At 45.1% G+C, this 23,839-nt stretch overlaps 1 protein-coding gene across 2 annotated transcripts in view; it reads right to left on the bottom strand.

The window, feature by feature from the left end:
* Nucleotides 1–23,839, bottom strand: part of Chat (choline O-acetyltransferase) — a 48,089-nt gene that overhangs the window by 7,892 nt on the left and 16,358 nt on the right. For both annotated transcript variants that reach the window (XM_076834770.1, XM_076834769.1), the window contains 4 exons: nt 8,111–8,280; nt 5,319–5,419; nt 3,669–3,797; nt 990–1,112 (listed from right to left, as the gene is read on the bottom strand). In XM_076834770.1, the coding sequence (XP_076690885.1) occupies nt 990–1,112; nt 3,669–3,797; nt 5,319–5,419; nt 8,111–8,280 (523 nt within the window). The remainder of the gene's footprint in view (nt 1–989; nt 1,113–3,668; nt 3,798–5,318; nt 5,420–8,110; nt 8,281–23,839) is intronic.

Below are 23,839 nucleotides of genomic sequence, written 5' to 3'. Positions count from 1 at the left end.
GCAAAAAAGATACAGAGCTCAGAAAGGGATAGTGATCACCCAGAGTCACACAGCAAGTTATGCCCCTGTATTTTAGCCCTCTTGCACTGGGTGGACTTTTGAGGGGACAATGAGGTATAACAGAACTGGGTGGCAGGGGAGGGCCCAAGGTGGCTACTTCAGGTAAGAGAGTCCAGACAGACCTCTGAGAGCTGACGCTTGGGCTGGAGGTGAGTGCGGTGGGAGGGCAGAGGCATAGGCAGGACAAAGTTCTAGAACTAGAAGAGAGCTTGCAGGAGGGTCTCAAGCAGGGAATCCACCAGGAAGTTTCAAGGGGGCAAGGGATGAAGTCTGGTTTGCAGATTTCATAGTTCATATTTCATGAAGTGGGGGTTACAGGGGAAAAGAGGGGGAACAGAGAGCCCTAGGGAGTGTGCTGCAGTGGGTTAAGCCAGGGATGAAATTAGCTTGGGAGGGGCTGATGGCAGTGGCAGTGGAGGGCAGAGGATGGGCTTGAGAGACCTTTGGAGAACTGACATGGAGAAGTGGCAGGGTGAGGTGTGGGGTGAGAGAAGAGGTAGAATCAAGAATTAGTTCCAAATCCTTGATAGGACCAACTAGGGGACTGTTGGTCCCATTTCTTTATCAAGGTTGGGGAACTGGGGAGGAGCAGATTGCCCCCACAGGAACTCAGGTGGGCTGGGTAAAATGGAGATGCAAGGCAGCATCCATAACTTTGTGGTCCTCCTCACCTGCCTGGCTCTCCTTAGCTCTGCATGCCAGGACCTTTGAGCCATGGCTCAGGCAGTTCCCCGACTGTGACACCCTTCTTTTTCTTTCCTGAGGTTGGATTTTTACTCAAAACCCAGTTCAGTGGCACTTCCTCTATGCAGCTTGCTTTGGTCATCCCCAGCCCACTGGGCCCCCAGAAAGCCAGCTCTCCCTCTAGACTCCAGAAGCACCTTGTCCATCAACCCACTCAGACTCAGGTCCATCTCATCTTTGCTCACCTGTAGAAGGCCAGCTGTAGGGCCACCTGGATGAAGGCATCAGGGCTGCATTTCTGCTTCTTAATGAATGTTTTCCCATAGTTGTCAAACTTATAGACAATGAAGTCAAGATTCTTTACTATTCTGTAGGAAAGAAAAGATACTTTTATTGCATGTTAAAATAAAATGCATATACCACAGAGCCGACCCAAGTTTCTCACTCCTGGCTCATATCTTAGTCCTCCAGAAGATGAGGACACAGTCCCTGTCCACCAGGAATCTGCTGGGGTGTCAGAGACATGCCTTGACCTATATAAGTGTGCAAGACCAGGGCTGTCCTGGGCAGATGAGCTCAGCTGGACAGGGGGTGGCTCTGCTCTGGCAGGGACGTGGTCCTAGCTGCATAACAAGGCAGGGAGAAACATGGGGAATTAGCGATATTTGCATGGGCAGGGCCAGCACTGCCCACAAACCAAATCCTAGCAGCCTGCTGCCCACAAAGTAGGCCTACAGAGGCCATTCATTTGACCCACGTAAGAAGGTGTGGCTAACATCACTGTGGACTCATCTCTGGCTACCCTAACAGAGCTCATTTCTTAACTGGCTGCCAGCAGCGTGACCTCACCAAGACTCATCCTCAGTGTCCTGTAGGGAAGAAGGTCCTGCAGTCTGCCTGACTGCTTGTCACAGTCACCTTAGTCAGGGTTACTCATCTGGAGCTTTAACAGTGGCTGAAAACCTGGTTTATCCATGATATGCCCGGGTCTTTATCAGAGTAATAGGAAACTTCCCTGAGTCTACATGAGAATCTTAAGCTCCAGCCACCCTTAAATAAACCAGTCTCCTCCTTCAGACTGCCCAAAGGAGCACTGTCCAGCAAGGTCCACACCTTCTGCCCCTATTCTTGCCTGAGCACGAAGCACTGGGAATGCAGCCCAACCCCTGCTCAAAGCCTCCCTTGGGCCTCCTTGAATTATCCCTGCCTCACAGGAGCTCAGCTCTCAAGGGGCTCCATCAGGTGCTGGGGACACGAACAGACTTAGAGGGGACCCAGTTTCCTCAGTATTTGCCCCTCAGCCTGGTCTTTGACAAACTCTTTGGACAGACTGAGCTCTGTCACCATAGCCACTTGGAAACCTCCTCCCCTGGCTCTGCCCATTCAGACCTCATCCCTCTTCCAGGGGCTGCTCAGGACCCTCAGGGATCCTCCTGATTGCCCACCCACAGACCTTACCTTGGTCTCCAGAAAGAGGAGCCAGGGGCCTTGCGAGCACATGGGGCCTGCTTGGGGACCTGGAAGTGAGCAGGCTCCTTCTTCCCCCAGAACTCATAGGCCCACCAACTTATTCCTCTGGCAGCCCACTTATCCCCCGAAACCACCCTGTGAAATTGAGACGTCAGGATCATTCTATAGAAATCCTGAGACCCCTGCTCTGCCCGGCTAAAGCTAAGCAGCCTCCACAGCAGCTCTCAGTAAAACAATCATCTCCATCTTTGGGCCTCCCAGCCTGACCACACCCTGTCCTTATCATCTGTGCTATCCCCACAGTCTCCTTCCTGGCTCCTGCAAGTTTCCCCGCACAAGTTCCTCCGGGGGCTTATCACCTCCAGCAGGGCAAGCTCCAGAGCCCATAATATGAGGACAGTGCAGTTCTCCACAGTATGGCCCCACTTTCCCTTCTGTGCCCTAATTCTGGCCATTCTGCCTTTGCTGATCTCCAGACTAGCCTGGATATTTAAGAGCTGGTACAAGCTTGAACAATCTTCCTTTCTACCTCTTCCCCATCTACCTGCCCCTGGAACTCCTATTCATCCTTGAAGGCCCACTTCTGCAAAGCCCTTGCTCACTGTCTAGGCACAGTTCAATTTCTGTCTCTCTGTGGGTTCAGGTCTATATGCCTCTCTTTCATTTGGGCACTTATCTTCCTACTTCACACGTTTGGTCCTAGAATCTGCTTCCTCCACTAAAATTATGGAGGATAGGCTTCATGGCACATTAATTTCTGTGTTCCCAGAGCATTGCCACAGTTCTGGCTCAAACTAGAGCTTTGCACATGTTTGATGAATGAATAAGTGAGTTGATGAATGAATTCCTACATTCATACTCACTTACTGAATGAAGAAATGAACAACTACATTTGTCCAGATATGGTTGCCAGTCCCCAGCTCCCACCACACATTACCATTGTCCTTGGCCAAAGCCCACCCAGAAGGGCTCACAGCTGTCCCTGGCCCTCCTGCCTGGCTCCTTCCTGCCTGGGTCCCGTTAGGGCCTGAACCACCCCCCTCCCCTTAGGGAGAAAGGCCCCCCTTGTCAAGTTGCAGTGTAAACTCAAGCAAATTGAATAGCTTGGATTCAAATGACCTATTCAAACCAGTTGTTTATTACTCTCCCAAAGCAGGGGATGATTTCCTGGCCTTGACTCTGCTCAGTCAGGTGAAACCTGCAGAAAAAAATAGCTCCACGTTTGCATTTTATGGAAATGACAGATACTTCAGCAAGGTTATTTCCTGAGAGTTATAACTCCCTTTTAGTTTGACTACATTTCCATGAGGGGTGGGGGTGGGGTGGGCCCTGGAACGGAGGCCGAGTTGCTGGGGGTCTTTGGAAACTTCCAGGGTGCATCAGCAGCTGGGGGAGGGGCAACTCCGGGCAGCCCCTGGAGGATGACCCTGGAGGAGACTTTGAGTTTCTCTTACCGTTGAAGTTTTTCAGCCGAGGAGGCTAGGTGGCCTTGAATTTCTGGAGAACATTTCCACCTCAGCCTCCTGGGAGCTGGGAGCTCACTGACAGAGTCTGCTCGGACCAGCTTCTTGCTGTTCTTCATCCTGTGGGCACAAAGGGGCCACCTCCTGAGGCTTGGAGGGCTGCAGGACAGCATTGTTCCTCTGCCACTGCAATCATCTTAACTGTTGGTTGGTGCAGCCTTGGAGTTTCAGAGGGTATAAGCTGCCCCGAACTGATAGGTAACGGATAGCTATGAGTGGTGGGAGCTTGAAGTTAAGGGGATAATCTAATAAACTGGGCCTACTGTGCTGACCCCCGTATGCTTTCTGTTAAAAACCAATTTACCTGCAGCCTGCCAATCTTAAGTCAGAAGCATGTTACATTCCCCAGCAAACAACCTGTTATCTGCAAAAGAAATGCAGGCCCAAAAAGCCAATAAGAGGAACACAAGTTATCTGAGAGCGGGGAATTTTGTGACCCTTAAATAGGGATCTCAGGGAGATAAGGCTAATTCTCCCAACCATAAAATCTATAAGAACAAGTTCTAATTAGAACCAGTCAACGTGGACCACAGCAACCTAGAGTTGCCCTGGACTGTTAACCATGCTCAGTGGGGACTTGGAAGTTTGAGGCAATCCTGCTGTCAGTCAAAAGTCAAGGGATAGACCTGGGTAGGACTTTCTAGAAACATCTCTGGGACCCCCATTAAAACTGGAGGGCAAGAGTGGGTATGAACTTCCTTCTCATCTCTGAGAGGACCCACTCTCTCCCTTGAGGGTGTCCCCTTTTCTTTTTTCCTAATCTTCCTAATAAGTGTCATGTCTGAAATTTTTCTGGTATGATTGCAACGATTCATGAGAGAAGACTGCTATGGCTGCCTTGGCTCCTTGGTTCTGCGGCAGGTCCTCACTCTGTAACAAACCACTGTACAGATGAATAAACTGAGGCTCACAGAGGCCACCAAAATTTGTAAGAGGCAGAGCATGATTCTATTCAGTTCTGCCTGACTACAAAACATATTATTTTTATTTTTTTTCCTGTTGGTCATGTTATACCAATAAGATTTACATAAGACTTGGAGAGAAATATAGGAGCAAGCTGTTGTTCTATTTTCAAGGGTTGGTTTGGGTTTTAGTGATCCCAAAGAGTTCTGTGGAAGAGATTGAGAATTTAGAACCAGGGAGAAGGTGCTAGAAGAAAATGATCAAAACTAAAAGGAAGAAAAAAAATGCAGTGTGTTTAAGGGATAGAGAAGCAGAGTTCAGAGGCTGGGGAAGACCCAGGCTGGGGAGGGAGTAGTTGTCACTCAGAGACCTCCCTCTGTGTGGGTCATTAGTTGGCCCAGTCCTGACTCAGGACAAACAGCAGGTATTGGTCTGAGCTTCCTGGACTAAAGCAGATGTTCCTGACAATTCTTTGCCCACCTCTCCCTGACAGCCCTACATCTCTTGTCCAGTTTGCAACTTCCATCTGGGCCACATTTAAGCTGCTTTCCCCCAAAACATCTTTTACTAAGCCACTTTCCAGATGGACACAGAGCCCCTCTCTGGTGCCACCCCAGTTTTTCCTGGCCTGGTGTGTCAGCTCTGGGTGATCTTCCTGTGTTCTGCCCCTGGACTCACATGTGTTTGAGCAGATGCTCTGTGCACTGCACCAGAACGATGCCATCAAATGGGGAGTGTTCACACACCACGCCACAGGTGCCGTCTCGGCCCACCACAAACTGCAACAGGGAAGAGAGAGGTGAGCCTCTGGGAGTCAGCCTTTCACACCAGCCCCTTGGTTCCAGGTCAGGTTCCCCTGGCGTCTTGGGGTACCTCTCCTCCAAGGTACTTTATTTCCTAAAGAGAATGTTGCATGTGATTGCAGTGGCCTGAGCCACTGCATGTGAGTCTCAGACAGCTCTACACTGGGGACCTCTTTACCACAAAAGCTAAGTGCAAAGGAGACCCCCATGTTCCCTGAATGAGGCAGTCCAGGGGTTCCTAATGAGCACACGTGGAGCTCCTTCTCAGCCTCGTTTCCCCTTCATTGCACACGTCACAGACACCTTCTTTACTGTGATCATTTGCCTGATGAACCCTGTTTGTTTTGTCCACCACTGATTTTATTCCCAGGATCTAGATCCGTGTTCACTCCAGAATAGGTGCTGGATTATTGCAATGAACAAATGAATGAAGATGATGATCTGATCTGGATAGTAAGCAAATTCTTAGGGAGAAATAAAATACCCTTGACAGGGGTGAAGGCAAAGTATACTGAGGATGCTTTGCTCCTTGCTGCCAGGAACCTGGTTCTCAGTTCTGCTGCTGCCATGGGGAGTAGGGAGAGCTTCAGCAAGATGCTTTGGGTCTTTGGACTTCAGATTGCTTCACTTAATACAGGCCCAGCTCAGCCTAGCTCCGCTCAGCTCCAAGGATTAAGATGAGGATTAGAGAAAAGGAGTAGGATCCATAGATACCATAAAGATTACTTGACTTTTTTTTTTTTTGATGACTTTACAAAACTATATTTATCTTACTTGTGAAAGGACCATAATCAGTGCAAAAGGAGGAGATGATGAGAGAGATAAAATTTGGTTCTTAAAGTTTAACTCAAAGTGGGTCTGGCATGTGGCTCATCACACCGAGGAGACACAAGTGCTTCATCCATAAAGGAACAAACAAACAAATAAAAGCTCACTGGGTGCCCTAGTGCACATCTATAATCTCAGCAGCTCAGGAAGCTGAAGCAGAAGGACTGCAAATTCAAAGCCAGTCTCAGAAACTTCGTGAGATCCTTTCTCAAAATTAAATACATTTAAAGGGCTGGGGTGTGTGGTTCAGTGGTTAAATGCCTGGGTTCAATCCCTGTTACAGAAAGAAAGGAAGGAAGGAAGGAAGGAAGGAAGGAAGGCAGTCAAAAAGCTCTTGCAATCTCTTTCAGGGGACCAGAACATATCACACACACCCCGGGGCTTCTTTCCAGTCTTTCCTATTGAATGCCACATACTGGAATCTTTACTACTATTCTACAAATGAAAAAGGAAATTAACTAACTTCCCACAGAACTTCTCTCCAAAGGCATCCCTTGCTGACTTCTCTCTTTCTTTCTCCTCCACTCCCTGCCTTTCTGTGCCGAGACTCATCCTTCATCTTCTCAAATTCAGATTGATGGAGCCTCTCTGGACTTCCTGGCTCATCTGATAAGCTGTCCTGCCTATGAAAGCCACCTGGAGGCCAGTACAGACTCTCCACATTAGTGCCTTCTGTCCCTGCCACTCAAAGGAAGGGAGGAAAACAGTATCTTTTAAAAACTGCTCACTGCTGGGTGAGGTGGAGCACACCTGCAATCCTAACTACTCAAGAGGATTACGAGTTCGAGACCAGCCTCAGCAACGTAGGGAGATTCTATCTCAAAATTTAAAAAGGCTGGGGATGTAGCTTAGCGGTAAAATGCCCCTGCTGGGTTCAATCCCCAGAACTGAAAACAAAACAAAAAAGATGCTCCAAGTCTTATTAAGTTCCTCTTCCTGGGCATCCATTATATCATTTCATTCCACAGCTGCTCCCTGAAAGATCACAAGCAGTTAGCTACACTGTGACAGCTAAAACAGCCAGCGCACTGGCAGGAGAACCCATCAGAGACAACAGAATTGACAACGCAAACCATCAAAAAGGATAACACGGGGACAGAGCTTGAAAAACGAGACGTTCCTAAGAAGTGCTCACCAAATTGAGCCATGCCACGCCGAAGAGGAGCCATGGTTTGCCTGCTGTTTTAAATGGTCACTGTGAGAGTAGAGTAGCTTTAAAACTGAACACGAGCAGATCTGGGATTGGTAAATTGAGGGAAGAAAAGATGGAGAACAGGAATGAATGGCCTAAGTTCCGCTTCTTCCTCACCTGCCTGGGTGTTTTCCTCTAGGTGGAAGTACATATTGTGCTCTAGGATGATGTCATGTGAATGAGAAAACATGAATTATTTGGTTTCATTTGAGGACTTTTCTTCTGCACGGATGCTAGGCTGCCCTATTTCTCAAGGATTAAGGAAGGTATGTTGGAATCAGGTGGTAGCCATTAGGAAAAGCTGACATGATTCTCGCTGAATGTGCCGAGGATTTATTTGGTAGAAATGTGGCAGCCTCCCATCGCTTTTATGTCCCCACCTTACAGTGTGTGATGGGGGTGGGGGATGAGACCCAGGTGTGACCCAGATCTTCCTGGCACAAGCTGCAGGAGACTGGGATTTTCAGCTGGGCTCAGTCACTTACTCCTGAAGAGCTCCGGACAATCCAGAGGTGACGGCAATAGCACATCTCAGGACCCTTCAGCTGCCCCACCCCCACCAAATCCAGCACCCTGGGTACAGAGGCCAGTGGATGCATGTGCTGGCTGACAGTGCTGGGCTTGGCTCTGCAGAATGGGGCACTCACCTGCAAGGACTTGTCATACCAGCGGTTTGCCCCATTCTTGCTGCAGCCTCCGCCATGAAGGAGCTGGAGAGCCCTGTTGGTGTCACTGAGTTCCCCACCACCTGGGGCATCCAGGCACACCAGGCAGATGCAGCGCTCGATCATGTCCAGTGAGTCCCGGTTGGTGGAGTCTGTAGGACAGGCAAGGATGGCCTCAGCACCTGCCCCAGGCCTGGGGTCCCTCTCCCAGAGCCCACACATGGAGGGCAGTCTTGAAAACCTTAGGAGGGCAGTGAAGTCCGCTAGACTGTCCTGAACCTTTATCCTACCCTAGTGGTCTCTGCAAGAGTCCTGGCCTTCAGCTGTGGCCAGTTCTACCTCCAGTGTGCACCATTGGCCCTCCCTATTAGGGTAAAAGGAGATATACTTGGACCCTCAGTTCAGCCTGTGTTGCAGAGGGACCCCAATTCATCCTCCACTTGGGCACCCTTGAGCCATACCTATGCATAGGCATGTTTATTTGTCTTGAACTATGATTCTCAAATATTTAAATTAGTGGTTGAAGTTTTAAAATTAGGCAATAATTTCATGCAAAAATCTGAAGGAAGGGTTCTGCTTGCCCTCTCTTCAGTTCATGGTTTGGAGTCAGAATCATAGACAGAAGGGCCAGGCTGCCCCTGAACCTGCATCTGGATGATCATCTGGGGCCATTTCAGGCATGTGGAACTAACTCATCAAGACAAATAAACTAAAAGCCACTAGGTGTGCAGGAAACATGTCACTTGGGAGCCCCAAGCCTGGCCTACAGCTTGCTTTAAAAAATTCTCAGGCTGCTGGACATTATCCTTCAGGAAAGGCTTTTTGAAAGCCATGCAGGCCCCCAAATAGTACCCCCCCATCCCACCACAGTGGCCCTGGAGGACCTTAGACAAGGATGGTTCCTCAGGAGGGGGAGTTAGGCACAGGGGGCTTGACTTCTCCACAGAGGGCACCGAACACAAGGTTCTTCCTAGAAAGTGGAGTCAGGCTAGCCAGAGGGGCTACCCTGTGATTCTTCCACCAAACATAGGTTTTTGTTTTGTTTTGTTCTAATCTCCTGATGGGGCCTCATCACAGATGCCAGTGGCTGCTGCTGCTGGAAGTGTTTGCCCTTCTTCCAAACTAAAGTCTCTTTTGTGTTGGTGCCGTGCGTTCTCCACCATCCCATACTGAGTGAGTGGGGGAACAGACAACCTATCTTTTGGTTTAAAGTACACCAAAATTTTTAAAGTCCACTAAAATCAAAGTTTAGTATTAAGTTCAAAATTCTAAGGAGCCACATCAAGACCCACAGGAGAGGGCTGCAGATCTCCCAAGACCCTGATCTTGGGGCTAGATACAGTGATAAGATCTGGTGCAGGGAAACTAGCCTCCCTCAGCCCCAGGGAAGGGTTGAGAGTGCTCTATGCATGGGAAGACAAAGTGCATGGTATTGGGAAACAAATGGCCATTGTGTGGCAGAGATTCCTAGCTTAGTGCCAGGCCTCCTTTCTCCCCTTACTCATAGGACTCCTGGTACTTAGCTTGGCACCGAAATTACCAGTTAAAGCTACGTTTCCCAGTCTCCTTTACAACCAGGAGCAACCAAGTGTCTAAATTCTGCCAACAAGATCTGGAAATGCTATATTACAGCTTCTAGGAAATCTCCTTAAAGGTAACTAGCACGTGTTCTCTGCCCTTCTCCCTACTTTCCTCCCTCCTGCTGCTTGGAAGCACATGTAGTGGCTGGAGCTGTCACCTCCATTTTGTCTTCTTCAAGCATGTGGTGTACACCTCCCCTTAACCCCCAATGTGGTTGCTCGATCCTAATTTCTTGTGATGGGTCTTCTCAATAGCTGCTGGATATGTGGTCACCTGTGCTGGTCCCTGCTCTGCCCAGGTGATTTCTTCAGGTTCATGAGAGGTGTCCACAGATGTCCTTGAATAAGATGTCCACAGATGTCCACTCTGGGGAGCCAGCCCATCTTTGGGACATCCATTCATCCATTCCTGCTTCCTGTCTCCCTTGCCCCATTATACTCCTGCATTGACCTCATGGTCAACCACCTGTACCCCCTGCTCACCTGTGTACATTCCATTTCCTCATTAGAGCCCTTCTCCTATTCTGCCTATCAAATCCTGATGGTTAATCTCTTTTGAGCTCCCTGATCCCCTAGCAGTGCTGGCCCTATCCTCAAGGACTCCTGACACCCAGAATACACTGGCTCTGCAGCCAGCTCAGTACAGACATGAAGGCCTCACTTTACCAGCCAGGTTGGATTCCCTCAGTACCTGAGTCCAGGGCTGGACCAGCTCTCTCTATGCCCACTGCCTCCTACTATATGGCATGTGACCTTGCCAGCCCCACAGCCCCACACTTCAGGCAGTCACTGCTGTCCAGCACATGCAGTCCCCTGAGCACTGATCTGATGCCCTTCCCATCTGTGAGCTCACCAAGGACAAGACCTGGACCTCTATACAAGGTTGGCACAGGAAAGTGTCCATGGTTCGTAATGGACTTCAGTGTGCTTCTGTTGGTCTGGCCTGGGTAGGGCTGAGATGTGTGAACTCAGCACAGAGAAGGACCTGGAGGAGCTCTGCTAGCTAATGAGAAAGATCCATGGTTCCTCAAGAACAGAAAAACACTACATTTGGGGCATCAAACATCAGGTATAATGGGGGAGTGCAGGCTGGGGGTGACGCTGAAAACAGGGTAGGGATTCCCTTTCCTCTGCAAAGTTCCTCTGCCCTGCCCACTCCCCTCCAGTAGGCATCTCTGCAGATGGCCATGGTGCTCAGTCAGTCCTGCACCAAGCTCTGTGCCGGGCATCCCCTTGGGCTTACAGGCTGTCCTGTGCCTTCACAGCATGGGAAGGTCTTGGACAGGCCTCAGTCAGATTCAGATGCGCAGAGAGGAAGACAGTGATGTGTCAAGAGGGAGAAAACAGTATGGGGAAAGGCTTGGGAGACTGGGAGCAGACCCCCCGCTTGCAGGTAGAGCTTGGCCTCCAGCTTATGGATGGAGGCTGGAGGATTTAGAGGTGACTGGAAAAACAATGATGTGAGGCTATTAACCAACCTCTGTTGAGCACCTACGATGTGCCAGTATCAACCTAAGCATGCATGTTGGTGAATATGCAATAGACATCGTTGTCATGCCTCATCTGCAAGTGAGAAACAGAGAAACCAAATATCTTGACCTTAGGCAATTTCCAAGGCCTCACTTGTACATGGGGGATGACAGTAATCATCCAATAAGAGGGAGGAGTAGGTTTGATCCCAGGCATTGAACTCCAATGCTTGTGTTGGGAGCAGATCATCAAGGGTTGTGAATGTTAGGCTCAGCAACAACAGGGAGTCACCAAAGAAGGTTGGACCAAGGTTAAAATGGTCAAAGTAGAGTCAAAAATTCCTGGCAGCATGGGAAGGGTGTGGACCTGGAGGCCAGGCAGGGACCATGGGCAACTCAAAAGCTGCACACCTTAGCCCTGTTGGCTATGCCTTGCTGAGCTCCAAGAGCCTGCTGGGTATGTGGCCTCACCAAAATTTCTTGGAAACAGCCCTAAAATCAGTGTGGGGTGGACAAGCTGCAGCTCCCTAGAAAGCCCACAGCAAGCCTGACCTGCTAGGAGGCTGGAGGAAACCTGATACAACCCTGAAAAGGAAAGTAAAGACTTTCTGGGCATCACAAGGCTGGCAGCAAGAAAGGACCGTCCTCTGGGCATCAGTGTCCCAGCCTCCTCCAGGCAGGAGAGAAGGATGCCTGAGGAGTGGCTGAGGTCTTGCCATCTCCTGCAGGCTGAGCAGGGCCCAGCAGCTCAATGCTGCTCAACAGAAGCCAGGTTTTGGCTCATTAGACAGAGTGAAATGGGAGCAGGACAGAGCTGAGAAACCAGGTGGCCTTGCAAATGAACTCCCTGCATACAAGTGCTGATCGTTCAAATGCTGACAAGTTTATCGTGTAAGGCAGAAAATGAACTACACCCAAACCCATCCACCATGACTCTGGCCCAAATGTAATGGAAACACAGGGCGGTGGGATGGAGGCACACGGCAGGAGCTGTTTGTCTTGTGGCATCCTCATGGAGCATATCGGGACTCACTTAATGTGGTAAATCAATCTTCTTCAAGGAGGCCCTGCTTAATAGTGAGGTATGTGAGTTGAGTAAAAAGAGGAGCTTGCCCTGACACCCATACTCAGGGCATTGACAGCTTCGATGGTGCGGAAATTCCAGAGACTAAAAGGCCTTGGGAACCCCTGAGGCTTCTGTTAGAGGTCGAAAGCTTTAAGACTGACTCAGGTGAGCAAAGATAACAGGCACATTTAGTATCTCTGTCTTAGGAGGGCTGCATGACTCTGTGTTGCTGCTCTTTAACATGCACATCTGTGCATGAGCACACAAGGACATACATAGTCCTCTCTAGGACACTTGTCATCTTTGATCTGTTACCAGGGAAATGGGCACAGGTCAGATTTCTACTATGCTGACTGTCCCCCATCACACAGGGAGATAGAGGTACTGACCTCCTCCTCAAAAGCATAAAGCTTCTAATCCCTTGGCAATCCCATCTGAACAGCATTCCTCCCCTGGTGAAGGAATTGTGTCACCTTTGGGGAAGTAAATCTACCATCACAAGTCCCATATTCTTTCCTGCTCTATGGCCTGGAGGGTGAATTTTATGTTCCCAATAATCCCCAGAGACTGAGAATCCAACAAAATTATTTCTTGCTCATTGCAAATGGTTCTTGCAAATTAGAACTGCATTGACTTAAGTTACAAAAGTATCCTTTAAAAAGTTCAAGGGGGCAGGACTTTGGCTTCCAGGAAGATGGAGTAGGCTTTTCTCTATTCCTCCCACTGTAAACCCTGGATGTTACACTTTTTAAAAAATATTTTTTTTAGTTGTAGTTGGACACAATACCTTTATTTTATGTATTTTTATATGGTGCTGATGATTGAACCCAGAATCTCACATGTGCTAGGTGAGTACTCTACTGCTGAGCCACACCCCAGCACCCCCTGGATGTTACATTTAAAACAAACATGAATCTGGAAGTCAGAGGAAGGAAAACAGACCAGCCTGGGACCTCAGGACCAAAACAATATAGAGACAGATCTGTGGGTGTAATGGACTGAATTGTGTCTTCTGCAAATTCATATATTGAATCCCAGACCTCTAGTGTGAGTGTATTTTGAGTAGGACCTTTACAGTGGTAATTCAAGTTAAATGAGATCATAAGGGTGGGGCTCTAATCCACTAGGACTGGTATCTATAAGAAGAAGGAAAGACCAAAGATGTGTGCACAGAGAAGGGCCACGTGAGGAGACTGTGAGAAGACAGCAAGCTAAGGACAGAGGCCTCAGGAGACTCCACCACTGCCAATACCTTGATCTTCAACCTCCAACCTCTAGAACTATAAGAAATGCATCTTTATTGTTGTTTAAACCACCCAGCCTATGGTAGCCTGAGAACACAAATATACAGGGTATTTTTTCCCCCTAAAATATCCCACAGTTGGAAGAGGAAAAGCCAGCAACATAAACTCTCAAGTAAGCATAGAAAACAAAATGGAAAAAAAAAAATCTCAATAAAAGCCTGCTCTCTATGTCCAGGGAACAGAGGGTTGGGTGTGATGGGAGGCAACCTGGAAAGATATAGACTTTTAGATAATAGCTATTCTTGTTCAGTTAAATATCACAGGAAAGACTGTCATTCTACACACACACACACACACGCACACACACACACACACACACACACACACACACACAAACACACCTCAAATCCCAACCCTCCACCATTTACTGCAGCAAAAGCCAGTGAGTAGCCTAGACTTTGTACCATCACTGGTCCATAATGAGGCATCTCAACCTCTGGGGCTATCAGAGAAGACATGATATCATATGGAAACTTAGACTTCATCTCTACTGGATGGTAATTAGTCCCCTGGACCCTGTCCGACTAGTATTAATAGAGACCACATAGGGAGCAGGAATCCCCACTCAGCAGCAATAAGAGCTACCTGCCCTAGAGTATTGATAGAGTCCAAGTGAAGACCCTGGATTTCTGTTTTTACCTGCTGCAGCAGTGTCAGAGTGAGCTAGCTTAAAAAGAGTAGGTTTCAATAAGCTCTAGAGTCCCAGAACATCATACATCCAAGTTTCAACTCAACAGAGATGACAGATATGTTAGGACTATGTGACAGATATGTTAGGACTATGTGACAGATAATTCTAAACCAATAAATATAAAAAATATGTCAAACAATTCTGAAGAAATTTGAAACATATGAAAAGAACCATAAAGTCTCAGCAAAGCATTATAAATCTCAGCAGAGGGTGGGAGAGGAGATATAAAGAGTCAAATAGAAATTTTAGAAATGAAAGATAGGATAACCAATGTAAGAAGCTCAGTGGATGGACTCAAGATCAGAATTTAGGGGGTGGAAAAGAAAATAGGGAGGTTGAAGCTAGAACAATGGAAATTACCCAATCTGAACAACAAAGGAAATAGATTATAAAAATAAAATATAAATAAATGAATAAATAAACAAATGAGCCTAAGAAAACTGTGGCACACAAGATCTAGCATTCATGTCATCAAATTCCCAGAAAGAGAGGAGAAAGAGCAGAGCGGAAAAGTGCACAGAGAAACAATGGCAAAAAATGTCCCCAAATTTGTCAAAAGACATCATAAACCTAAAGATTCAAGAAACTGACAAAACCTGAAACAGGATAAGTTGAAAGATGTACATATTAATAAATATCATAGTCAAACTTCTGAAAACCAAAGACAAAGAAAAATTTTGAAAGCAGTGAGAGAAAAATGATACTCTGTCGACAGGAGAAAAGCAATTGGAATGACAACAGATTTCTTAGTAGAGGATAGAAGGACGGGGCACACATTTTTCAAGTTCTGAAAGAAAATAACTGTCAACCCAGAATTCTAAATCCAGGTAAAAATATCTTTTGGAAATATCTTCCTTAGAAGGCTGGGCTCAGGGTGCATGCCTATAATCCCAGCAGCTCAGGAGGCTGAGGCAGGAGGATCATGAATTCAAACCTAGCTTCAGCAACTTAGTGAGGCCATGGGCAACTCAGCAAGACCCTGTCTCTAAATAAAATATTTTTTTAAAAAAAGAGAAAACAAAAATTAAAAACAAAACAAAAACAAAAATTTAAATGCCAAAGTCTAGCTCTCACATATAAACTATTGCATTAAGTGTAAATTATCTAAATATACCAATTAGAAAACAAATATTGGTAGATTATATTAAAACATTACCCAGCTCTGTGCTGTTAATAAGAAACTCCCATCAAATATATTATAGGTTTGTTGTGAGTAAAAAGAAAGAAAAAGATCTATCATGCAAACATCATGAAGAAAGCAGGAATCACTATATTAATGGCAATAAAGTAAAATTCAGAATAAAGAAATGAATCAGTCATAGGGGAAAATAATTTAAAATAAAGGGTAAGTCCATAAAGCAATCATAAATTCATGTGTACCAAAAATATCACAAATGTGTGAAGCAAAAACTAACAGAATTAAAAGAAGGAATATATAAATCCACTATTGTAGTTGGAGACTTCAACACCTCTCTGTTGACAACTAATAGAACAATTAGACAGAAATTTAGTAAGGACATAGAACTCAGCACCATCAATTGACAGGATCTAGTTGACACTTATAGAACATTTGTTCAGTGACAGCAGAATGCATTTTTTTTTTAAGCACCCATGAAACATAGGTTGAGATACTACCTCCAGGGATAAAACAACCTCATAAAATTGAAAATAATTTAAATAATACAAAATGTGTTTGTTTCTGATCATAGTGGAAGCAAAGTGGAAGTTAAAAAAACTGAAAAATAACATGAAAAATGTTTAACATTTAGAAACAGAATAACACACTTCAATAATCTGTGAAGGGAGATTTTAGGGAAATTTTAAAAATACACTGAAATAAATGAAAATTAAAATATACATGTCAACATTTGTGAGATGAAGCTAAAATATTAAGATAAAGGAAATTTATAGTATTAAATGCTTACTTAGAAAAGAGGAAAAGTCTCAAATCAACAATATAAGTTCTCACCACAAAAACCTAGAAAAAGGGGCTGGGGTTGTGGCTCAGTGGTAGGGCGCTAACCTGGCAAGTGTAAGGCACTGGGTTCAATCCTTAGTACAACATAAAAATAAATAATTAATTAAAATAAAGATATTGTATCTATCTATAACTAAAAAACATTTTTAAAAAGAACTAGAAAAAGAAAAGTAGGAGGAAAGAAATCATGGAAAAGAGGGGGAAAAAAGAAAGAAAGAAAATCAATAAAAAGAAAATAAACTTGATTCTTTTAGAGGATCAATCAGATTATTAGCAAGACCAATGAGAGAGACGAGAGGGAGAAGAGGGGGAGGCGGGGGTCAGGGGGAGGGAGAGAATGCATTACCTATATCAGGAACAAGATGGAGGGTATCATTTTAGGTCCTATAGATACCAAAAGTGAATAAGAGAATACTCTGAACCATTCTGCACATAAAAATCTGATAATTCAGATTAACTTTAAACTTCTACTATGCATTAAATATAAAACAGATAATTCATGTATGTGTGTGTATGTGTGTGTGTATGTGGTGCTGGGGATTGAACCTAGGGCTCTATGCATATTGGCAAGCACTGTACCACTGAGATACCCTTCTGGACCTCTATAGCTATGAAGGAATTGAATTTGTCAGTTTAAACCTCTCCAAAAATGTATCTCCAGGCCCAAATGATTTTCACCAAAAAAACTCTACCAAACATTTAAAGGAAAATTAACACACCATATCTGCACACTCTTTTCTAGAAAATATTACAGGAGGAAAAACTTCCAATTGATTTTATAAACTTGCTATTACCCTAATGCCAAACAAAACTAACATAGTACAAAAACAAAGCAACTATAGACCAATGTCCCTCATAAATATAGGTGCAAAGGTACTGAATAATACATTAGCAAATAGAACTAAGCAAATATAAAAATAATTATACACGATGTTCAAGCGGTGTTTGACTCAGAGATGCAAGGCTGTTTTAATACTTAAAAAAAATCAATGTAGTTCATCATATTAACAGATTAAAAATGAAAAATCACATGAGTATTAACTGTCATATAAAAAACATTTAGCAAAATTCAACATCCATTTATAATAAAATCTCTTAGGAAACTAAGAGTAGAAGGGAACTTCCTCAATTTCATAAAGAGCATCTGCAAAAAAAAAAAAAAAAATCTATGGCTAATGTCATATTCAAAGGCAAAAGAAGGTATTCTTCCCCTAAAGATCAGGAATAAGACCAAAATATCTACTCTCACCACTGGTACCCAACCTAGTACTCGAAGTTCTGGCCAGTGCAATAAGGCACACACACACACACACACACACACACACACACACAAAGGGTGGGGTGGAGGGGAAAAAGACTACAGATTAGAAAGGAAAAAATAAAATTGCCACTATTTTCATGTAACACAATTTGTTACATAGAAATTCTTAAAGAAGCTACAAAAGCAAGCAAATAACAACAACAACAAAAAACCCCACCTAGAATTAATAAAAGAATTCAGCAAGGTCACAAGATACAAGATTAACATAAAAAATCAATTATATTTCTTTCTATCACTGACAAATACAAAGACATTAAATTAAAAAATACAGAGCCAATTCTAATCATTCAAAAGAAATTAAGTTTTTTTAGTGTAAATCTTGAAAAACAACATATAGAACTTGTATACAAAACACAAACCAAAAAGAAATCACAGAAGATATAAGTAAATGGAGAAATACACCATGCTCACACTTCAGAAAAGTCAACATAGTCAAGATTTTAGTTCTCCTCAAATTGACATACAAGTTTAGCAGTTTCCATCAAAATTTCAGTAGGATTTTTTGTAGATACAGATGATGTTATTCTAAAATCTATGTGAAAAAGTGAAGAAGCTAGAATAGCTAAAACAATTCTGAAAAAGAATAAAGTTAGAGGAATCAGTATATCTAATTTAAAGACTAATTATATTAAACTATTTTATCAAGCATGGGTTATACCGGCAGAGGGATAAACACATATCTCAGTGGAAGAGAACAGAGAATCCAAATACAGACCCACAAAAACATGCCCCATTGATATTGATAAGGTATAAAGATCATTCAATGGAGGAAGGATGACATTTCAATAAATGGCACTGGACCAACTGGACATTCATGGGCAAAGGAAAGAAAAACCTTGACATAAAACTTATGCCTTATATAAAGAATAAATTTAAATGGATTTTTGGCTTAAACATACAATATAATACTATATTACTTTCAGAAAAATATGAAAGAAAAGCTTTGGCTTTTGGTGAAGAATTCTTTTGGCAAAGAATTTTAGATAAAACCAAATACATGATCTATAAAAAAGAAAAAAATGATAAATTGGACCATAACAAAATAAAAAAATTTTTACTTATTGAAACACTGTTAAGATATGGAAAGATGGACTGGGAATGTATCTCATTAGTAGAGCACTTGCCTAGCATATGTGAGGCCCTTGGTTCCATCCCCAGAACTGAAAATAAAATTAAAAGATGGAAACACAAGCTACAGAAAAGGGTAAAATATTTGCAAAATACATATTCAATAAAGGACTGGTACCTAGAATATATAAATAACTCTTAGAACTAACAAATTCAAAACAACCCAATTAAAAAATGGGCAAAAGAATATGAAAAGACATTCAATGTTATTAGTCATTAGGGAAATAGAAATTAAAACCACAATAAGATATTACATCACCTCTCAGAATGGCTAAAACAAAAATAGTGACAACACTAAATTCTGGCAAGGATGCAAAAAAACTGGATTGCACCCACATTGCTGATGGGAACACAAAATGGTACAGTCACTCTGGAAAACATTTATCAGTTTCTTAAAAAACTGAACATGTAACTATCATGTGACCTACCAATTTCATTCCTAGGTATTTTTCCCGGAGTGAAAACTTATGTTCCCATAAAACCCTGTACATAAATGTCCACAGTTGCTTAATTTGTAAATAAGTTTTGTTTTCAGTTTGTTTTCAAACTGAAAACAACCCAGGCAACCTTGAATGGGTAAGTGATGGAGGAAACTGTGGTATGTCATACCATAGAACACTACTCACCAATAAGAAGAATGAACTATTGACAAATGTAACAACTTGAATGAATCTCCAGAGAATTATGTTGAATAAAGAAAATCAATCCCAATAATCACACATAACGTATAGTATTTAAAATGTTCTTTTTTTTTTTTCAGTACAGCCATTCTCTCTGTTCTGCCTATAGGTCAGGCTGCTGTCTCCGTACCACAGAGCACTTCACCACTGAGCATCCTAGGCCTCTATTTTATTTTTTTTCTGATACAAGGTCTGATTCAGTTGCCCAAGCTGGCCTTGAACTTGCATCCTCCAGCTTAAGGTTCCTGAGATGCTAGGATTGCAGGCATGCATCACCATACTGTGTTTTCATAATATTCGTCAAACAATAAAATTATAAAAGTGGAGAACAGATCTGGTAGCCAGGAACTAAAGAGGGGTTGAGTGGGAGAAAAGTAGGTGTGGCTTAAAAGGGCAACTTGGGGCAAGCATCCTTATGGTGATGAAAACGCTATGACTCTTGACTGTGTCTATGTCAATATCCTGGTTGTGATATTGTCCTGTAGTTTTGCAAGACGTCATCATTTGGAGAAATTGGGAACACGTACAATCTCTATTATTTCTTGCAATTGCAGGCCTATTGACAGTTGTCCCAAAATAAATGTAACTTATTTAAAAAAAAAAAAAAGAACTCAAGAATCAAGATGTTCTTTTTTCTTTTCTTTTGCTTCTAACTCCCTTCCCATAAATACAGAGGATATGAAGATCTTTCACTCTTCCAGAACTTGGGAGAAGGGTGGTAGGTGATAATAAAAAAAGCACTTCTCAGATGCCTTGTGCCCCAGGTATTATTGCACTGCACCAAAAAATGGGAGAAAAAGGCCACAGTGATGGTGACCAGGGAAAAATTAAAGAAAACAGGTATTTGGTATGTTGGCATACAGAGCATGTGATAGGTGAAGAGTAGGGGAAGCAAAATTCACCCTAGAGATAATGAGGTTGATTAAGGTTAGGACTGCATGCAAGGAACAATGACCCTCTACACCCAAGGCCCAGGGTCACTGTCTTTGATCACATAGGTATTGCCCATCCAACAGGTTCCAATTTTCAGGTTTGCCAGATTTTTTTCAGAGAGGTTGAGGGCATTGGGCAAAGTATCCCCAGAGTATCTCTCTAAATCTATTAAGTACTCTCATTTAGTGAACATTCTTGGTGTGCCAGGCACCAGGCCATCTGCTTAGCAGCCATTCCCTCTGTTCTGTCTATAGGTCAGGATGCTGTCTCCATGTCACAGGCCAGGAAGCCTGGGCTGCAGGAGACAGCAACAGGGGCAGGTCAGGAAAAGCCCTTTTGCCCTGGACCACTCACCCCTCCCTGTCTGAATGCTCTTATCCATGAAGGCCTCGATGCTTCTACTGTGGGGGTGAGGAGGAAGCATGGCCCCAGGCCCCCACCCCCAGAGAAAGAAAATCACATTGCCTAGAGAGTGCAGCAGGTATTTCTAGGCCAATTAAATCAGAGAGGCTGTTATTGCTAATGTGTAATTGGTTTTAAAATCAGCAGACTTGCCTAGCTCTGGATGACAATATTTAAACAGCAAAATGCCCCCATCCTGAGTAGTTCTTGTAAACTATGACCATGGCCTTCTGCAGCTGCAGCTGCCTTCTGTCAGTTCCCTCCTTGAAAGCAGTGGCTCAGCTCTAATTGGCTGCTGGGGATAAATATTTACGGCACTGTGTAAACGAAGAGCATCTGCCTGTGAGGTCTGTTCACAGGATCTCCACGCAGCATCCAGGAAAACCAGCGGGCTCGGGGGGCCTCTCCAAGCTGGCCATCCTTTTCCTACAAATTGACAAGTGCTGCAGTCTTCCAGACTCAAGGCCGAACGTCTAATTAAATTTCCAGACCAGGATAACGGTGTTAACTCCTCCTGGGTTCAAGAAGGCCACAGCTTCATGGCTCAACGAGGAGGGAGGTCCTCAGAGGATGTGCAGGCCCCCTCTGAGGCCCCTAGCTCATCTTCAGAATCTCATCACTGCCTGCTGGGTGCTGCAGGCTTCAGATGGGGAGGTGGATGTCCTGGCCCTACCATCAACTCTAAAGGTGGGGAACTGCTCGCCCCATGGGAGATGTAGCTGTCTAAGCTATTCAGAGGGAGGAAATCTCCACCTCCCAGAAGACTTGTGACAATACCGAACAGAAAACACTGGGAACAGAATCACGCACAAAGGAAGGGCTTGACGTGCAGCCGCTGCTAGTATCTGAGTAAGTGGGTCCCAACCTGGGCTACACATGAAGATATGAGGGTTCTTTAAAAATAGATTCCTTGGCCCCACTTTTGTCCCACTGGAAAATCACTGAGCCCAGGAATCTATCTTTTTTTAATGGAATGCTCTAGATGATTTTGATGTCATCAGCCAACCCCAGTCTGCAGCGAGGGCTGAGTCACGCTGACCTCAGCCCACCTGGGCTAGGCCTCAAGTTCCACTTCCTCCTGGGCTAGGACAGGCCAGAAATGTGGCCTCCGCAGCCCTTCATGACTCTGTCTGAAGTGCCCTTTGGTATTAGCCTGGTACCCTGGGCATATGACCCTATAGGAGGGCACTTGTCATGGTTTGTGGACGCTGGAGCTGCTGACTGTAGTAACCACAACATGCATACTTCTGTGCAGTGTTAGTGAGCTCTTCATGAGCAGCTCTGAGCAAGGGCTGTGTGGGGTGAGGTGGGGAAAGATGCAAGTATCCTGGCTCTCCTGCATGTGCTGTGTCACCCTGGTGGTCCCTCAACCTCTGTGAGCTTCACATACTCAATGTCAGGGCAGAATGTCTGATGGGGGTAACCTGGGGGCTCATGGTGGGGGCCTGTCCTGGTTGGAGGTGGGGCTGAGGAGCAGATACTGTGTCTCAAAGGAGAAAGGGTTGATGCAATGAAGACTGTGGGCGGACAAGCCCCTGCCCTGTCTGGTCTCGGTTGACCGGATGAGAACTCAGGGACACTCTTTGTCTGAGCATAGTCACCATGATTCAGCCCTCTGCCAGGATGAGAAGAACCTGGTTGATGGGCCCTCCTGCTGGACAGCACCTTCCTGATCCCTGTGCCCAGATCTCAGGGAATGAGGAGGGGACCTCAGGGCTTCAACTGAAGAGCTGGGATGTGTGATGCTCTGAAATGTTTCTACCCATCCCAGGGCATTAATACAGATGCTGCTGTGGGCCTCGAAGACCCTGGGGCCTAACAACCACTCCCAGACTAGGAGAACACAACTTCCCAGAGGTTAAGGATTGGGGAACATTGTTGGCAATGCTGATCTCCAATCCCTGGGTACTGGCCCTCCCATCCCCCAGCTCCACATACTCAGCCTCCTCTCCTGTCCTCCTTTCTGGGCCTTCGTGCCTCTGGCCTGGTGACGGACCGGTTCCCAGCATGGCTGACCTCCTCTGTGAGTATTCTGTTCACCTTCTGCTTTAACCGAGCGTGGAGGGACCCAACCCGGCAGTCCCCTGCTATTTTCCTTCACACTCATGTACCTCAGGGCCAAGCCAGGTATATGGCTCCCTTATCCTTGTTCTCACTTCTAAACAATTCCTCCTGCTGCACCCACTTTCCCTTTGGAGCTGGACCTCTTAGATTCTTACCACCATTGGCATCAATTTCTCTGTTGCTGTGTTGTGCTCAACACAAAGATCTGGACTCCCGGTTCTCCTTCATCTTCCCGATAGTCAATGGAATCCTCATTCTTGCTCACTTCAACAGTCATGAAGATGACCCAGCCCACATCCTCTTCTCTCAATTCATTTTTCCACCCACCTTGGACGGTGCAACTCCAGCACCCACTACCAGGAGCACTTCTGAGAACTTTTCACTACCAGAAACCCAGTGCCTCTGAAGTCTAGCACGCACTAATGTACCCTGACTTCCTGGTTCACGTACTGTCAGCTACTGAATAACCAAACCTCACCAGGACCTCCCAAACCCATTGGCCTCTTACCTACTCTCACCATCCATGGGATACTGTCCTTCACTTGTCTCTTTTTATAGGCTGATGGTGTCCTCCCCAAATACATATGCTAAACTCTAGCACCATAGAATCAGAACATGTATTTGGAGATGGTGGGGGGGGCTTTAAACAGCTAATTAAGTTAAATGGTGTCACTAGGGTGGGCCCTAATCCAACAAAACTGGTGTTAGGCCCCAGGGAGATGAGAATACAGGCTCACACAGAGGGAAGACCACGTGAAGACAGATGGAGAAGCTGCCATCCAAAAGCCAAGGAGACAGGCCTCAGGAGAAACCAACCCAGCTGATGCTTGGATTCTGATTTCCTGCCTCCAGAACTATGAGACAAGAAATTTCTGTTGTTTACTACTGAGTCTGTGGAACTTTGTTGTGGCAGCCTGAGCAGACTAGCACAATCCCAACTCAGCTCAGATTCCAACATTACAACCATTCTCTTGCTGTACCTCTCTCCCTCAGTTGTATTCACCAACTCTGGCTGAACCAGAGTAACCTATCTACTTCTTGCCGAACCCAAGAAGCTGAGCAATGTATGTGTGTGTGTTGGGATGGGGTCCTATA

Source organism: Callospermophilus lateralis, chromosome 15 (genome assembly GCF_048772815.1).
Source record: "Callospermophilus lateralis isolate mCalLat2 chromosome 15, mCalLat2.hap1, whole genome shotgun sequence".
NCBI lineage: Eukaryota > Metazoa > Chordata > Mammalia > Rodentia > Sciuridae > Callospermophilus > Callospermophilus lateralis.
Note: the sequence above shows the minus strand (reverse complement) of the source record. Positions and strands in the feature narration are given on the sequence as shown.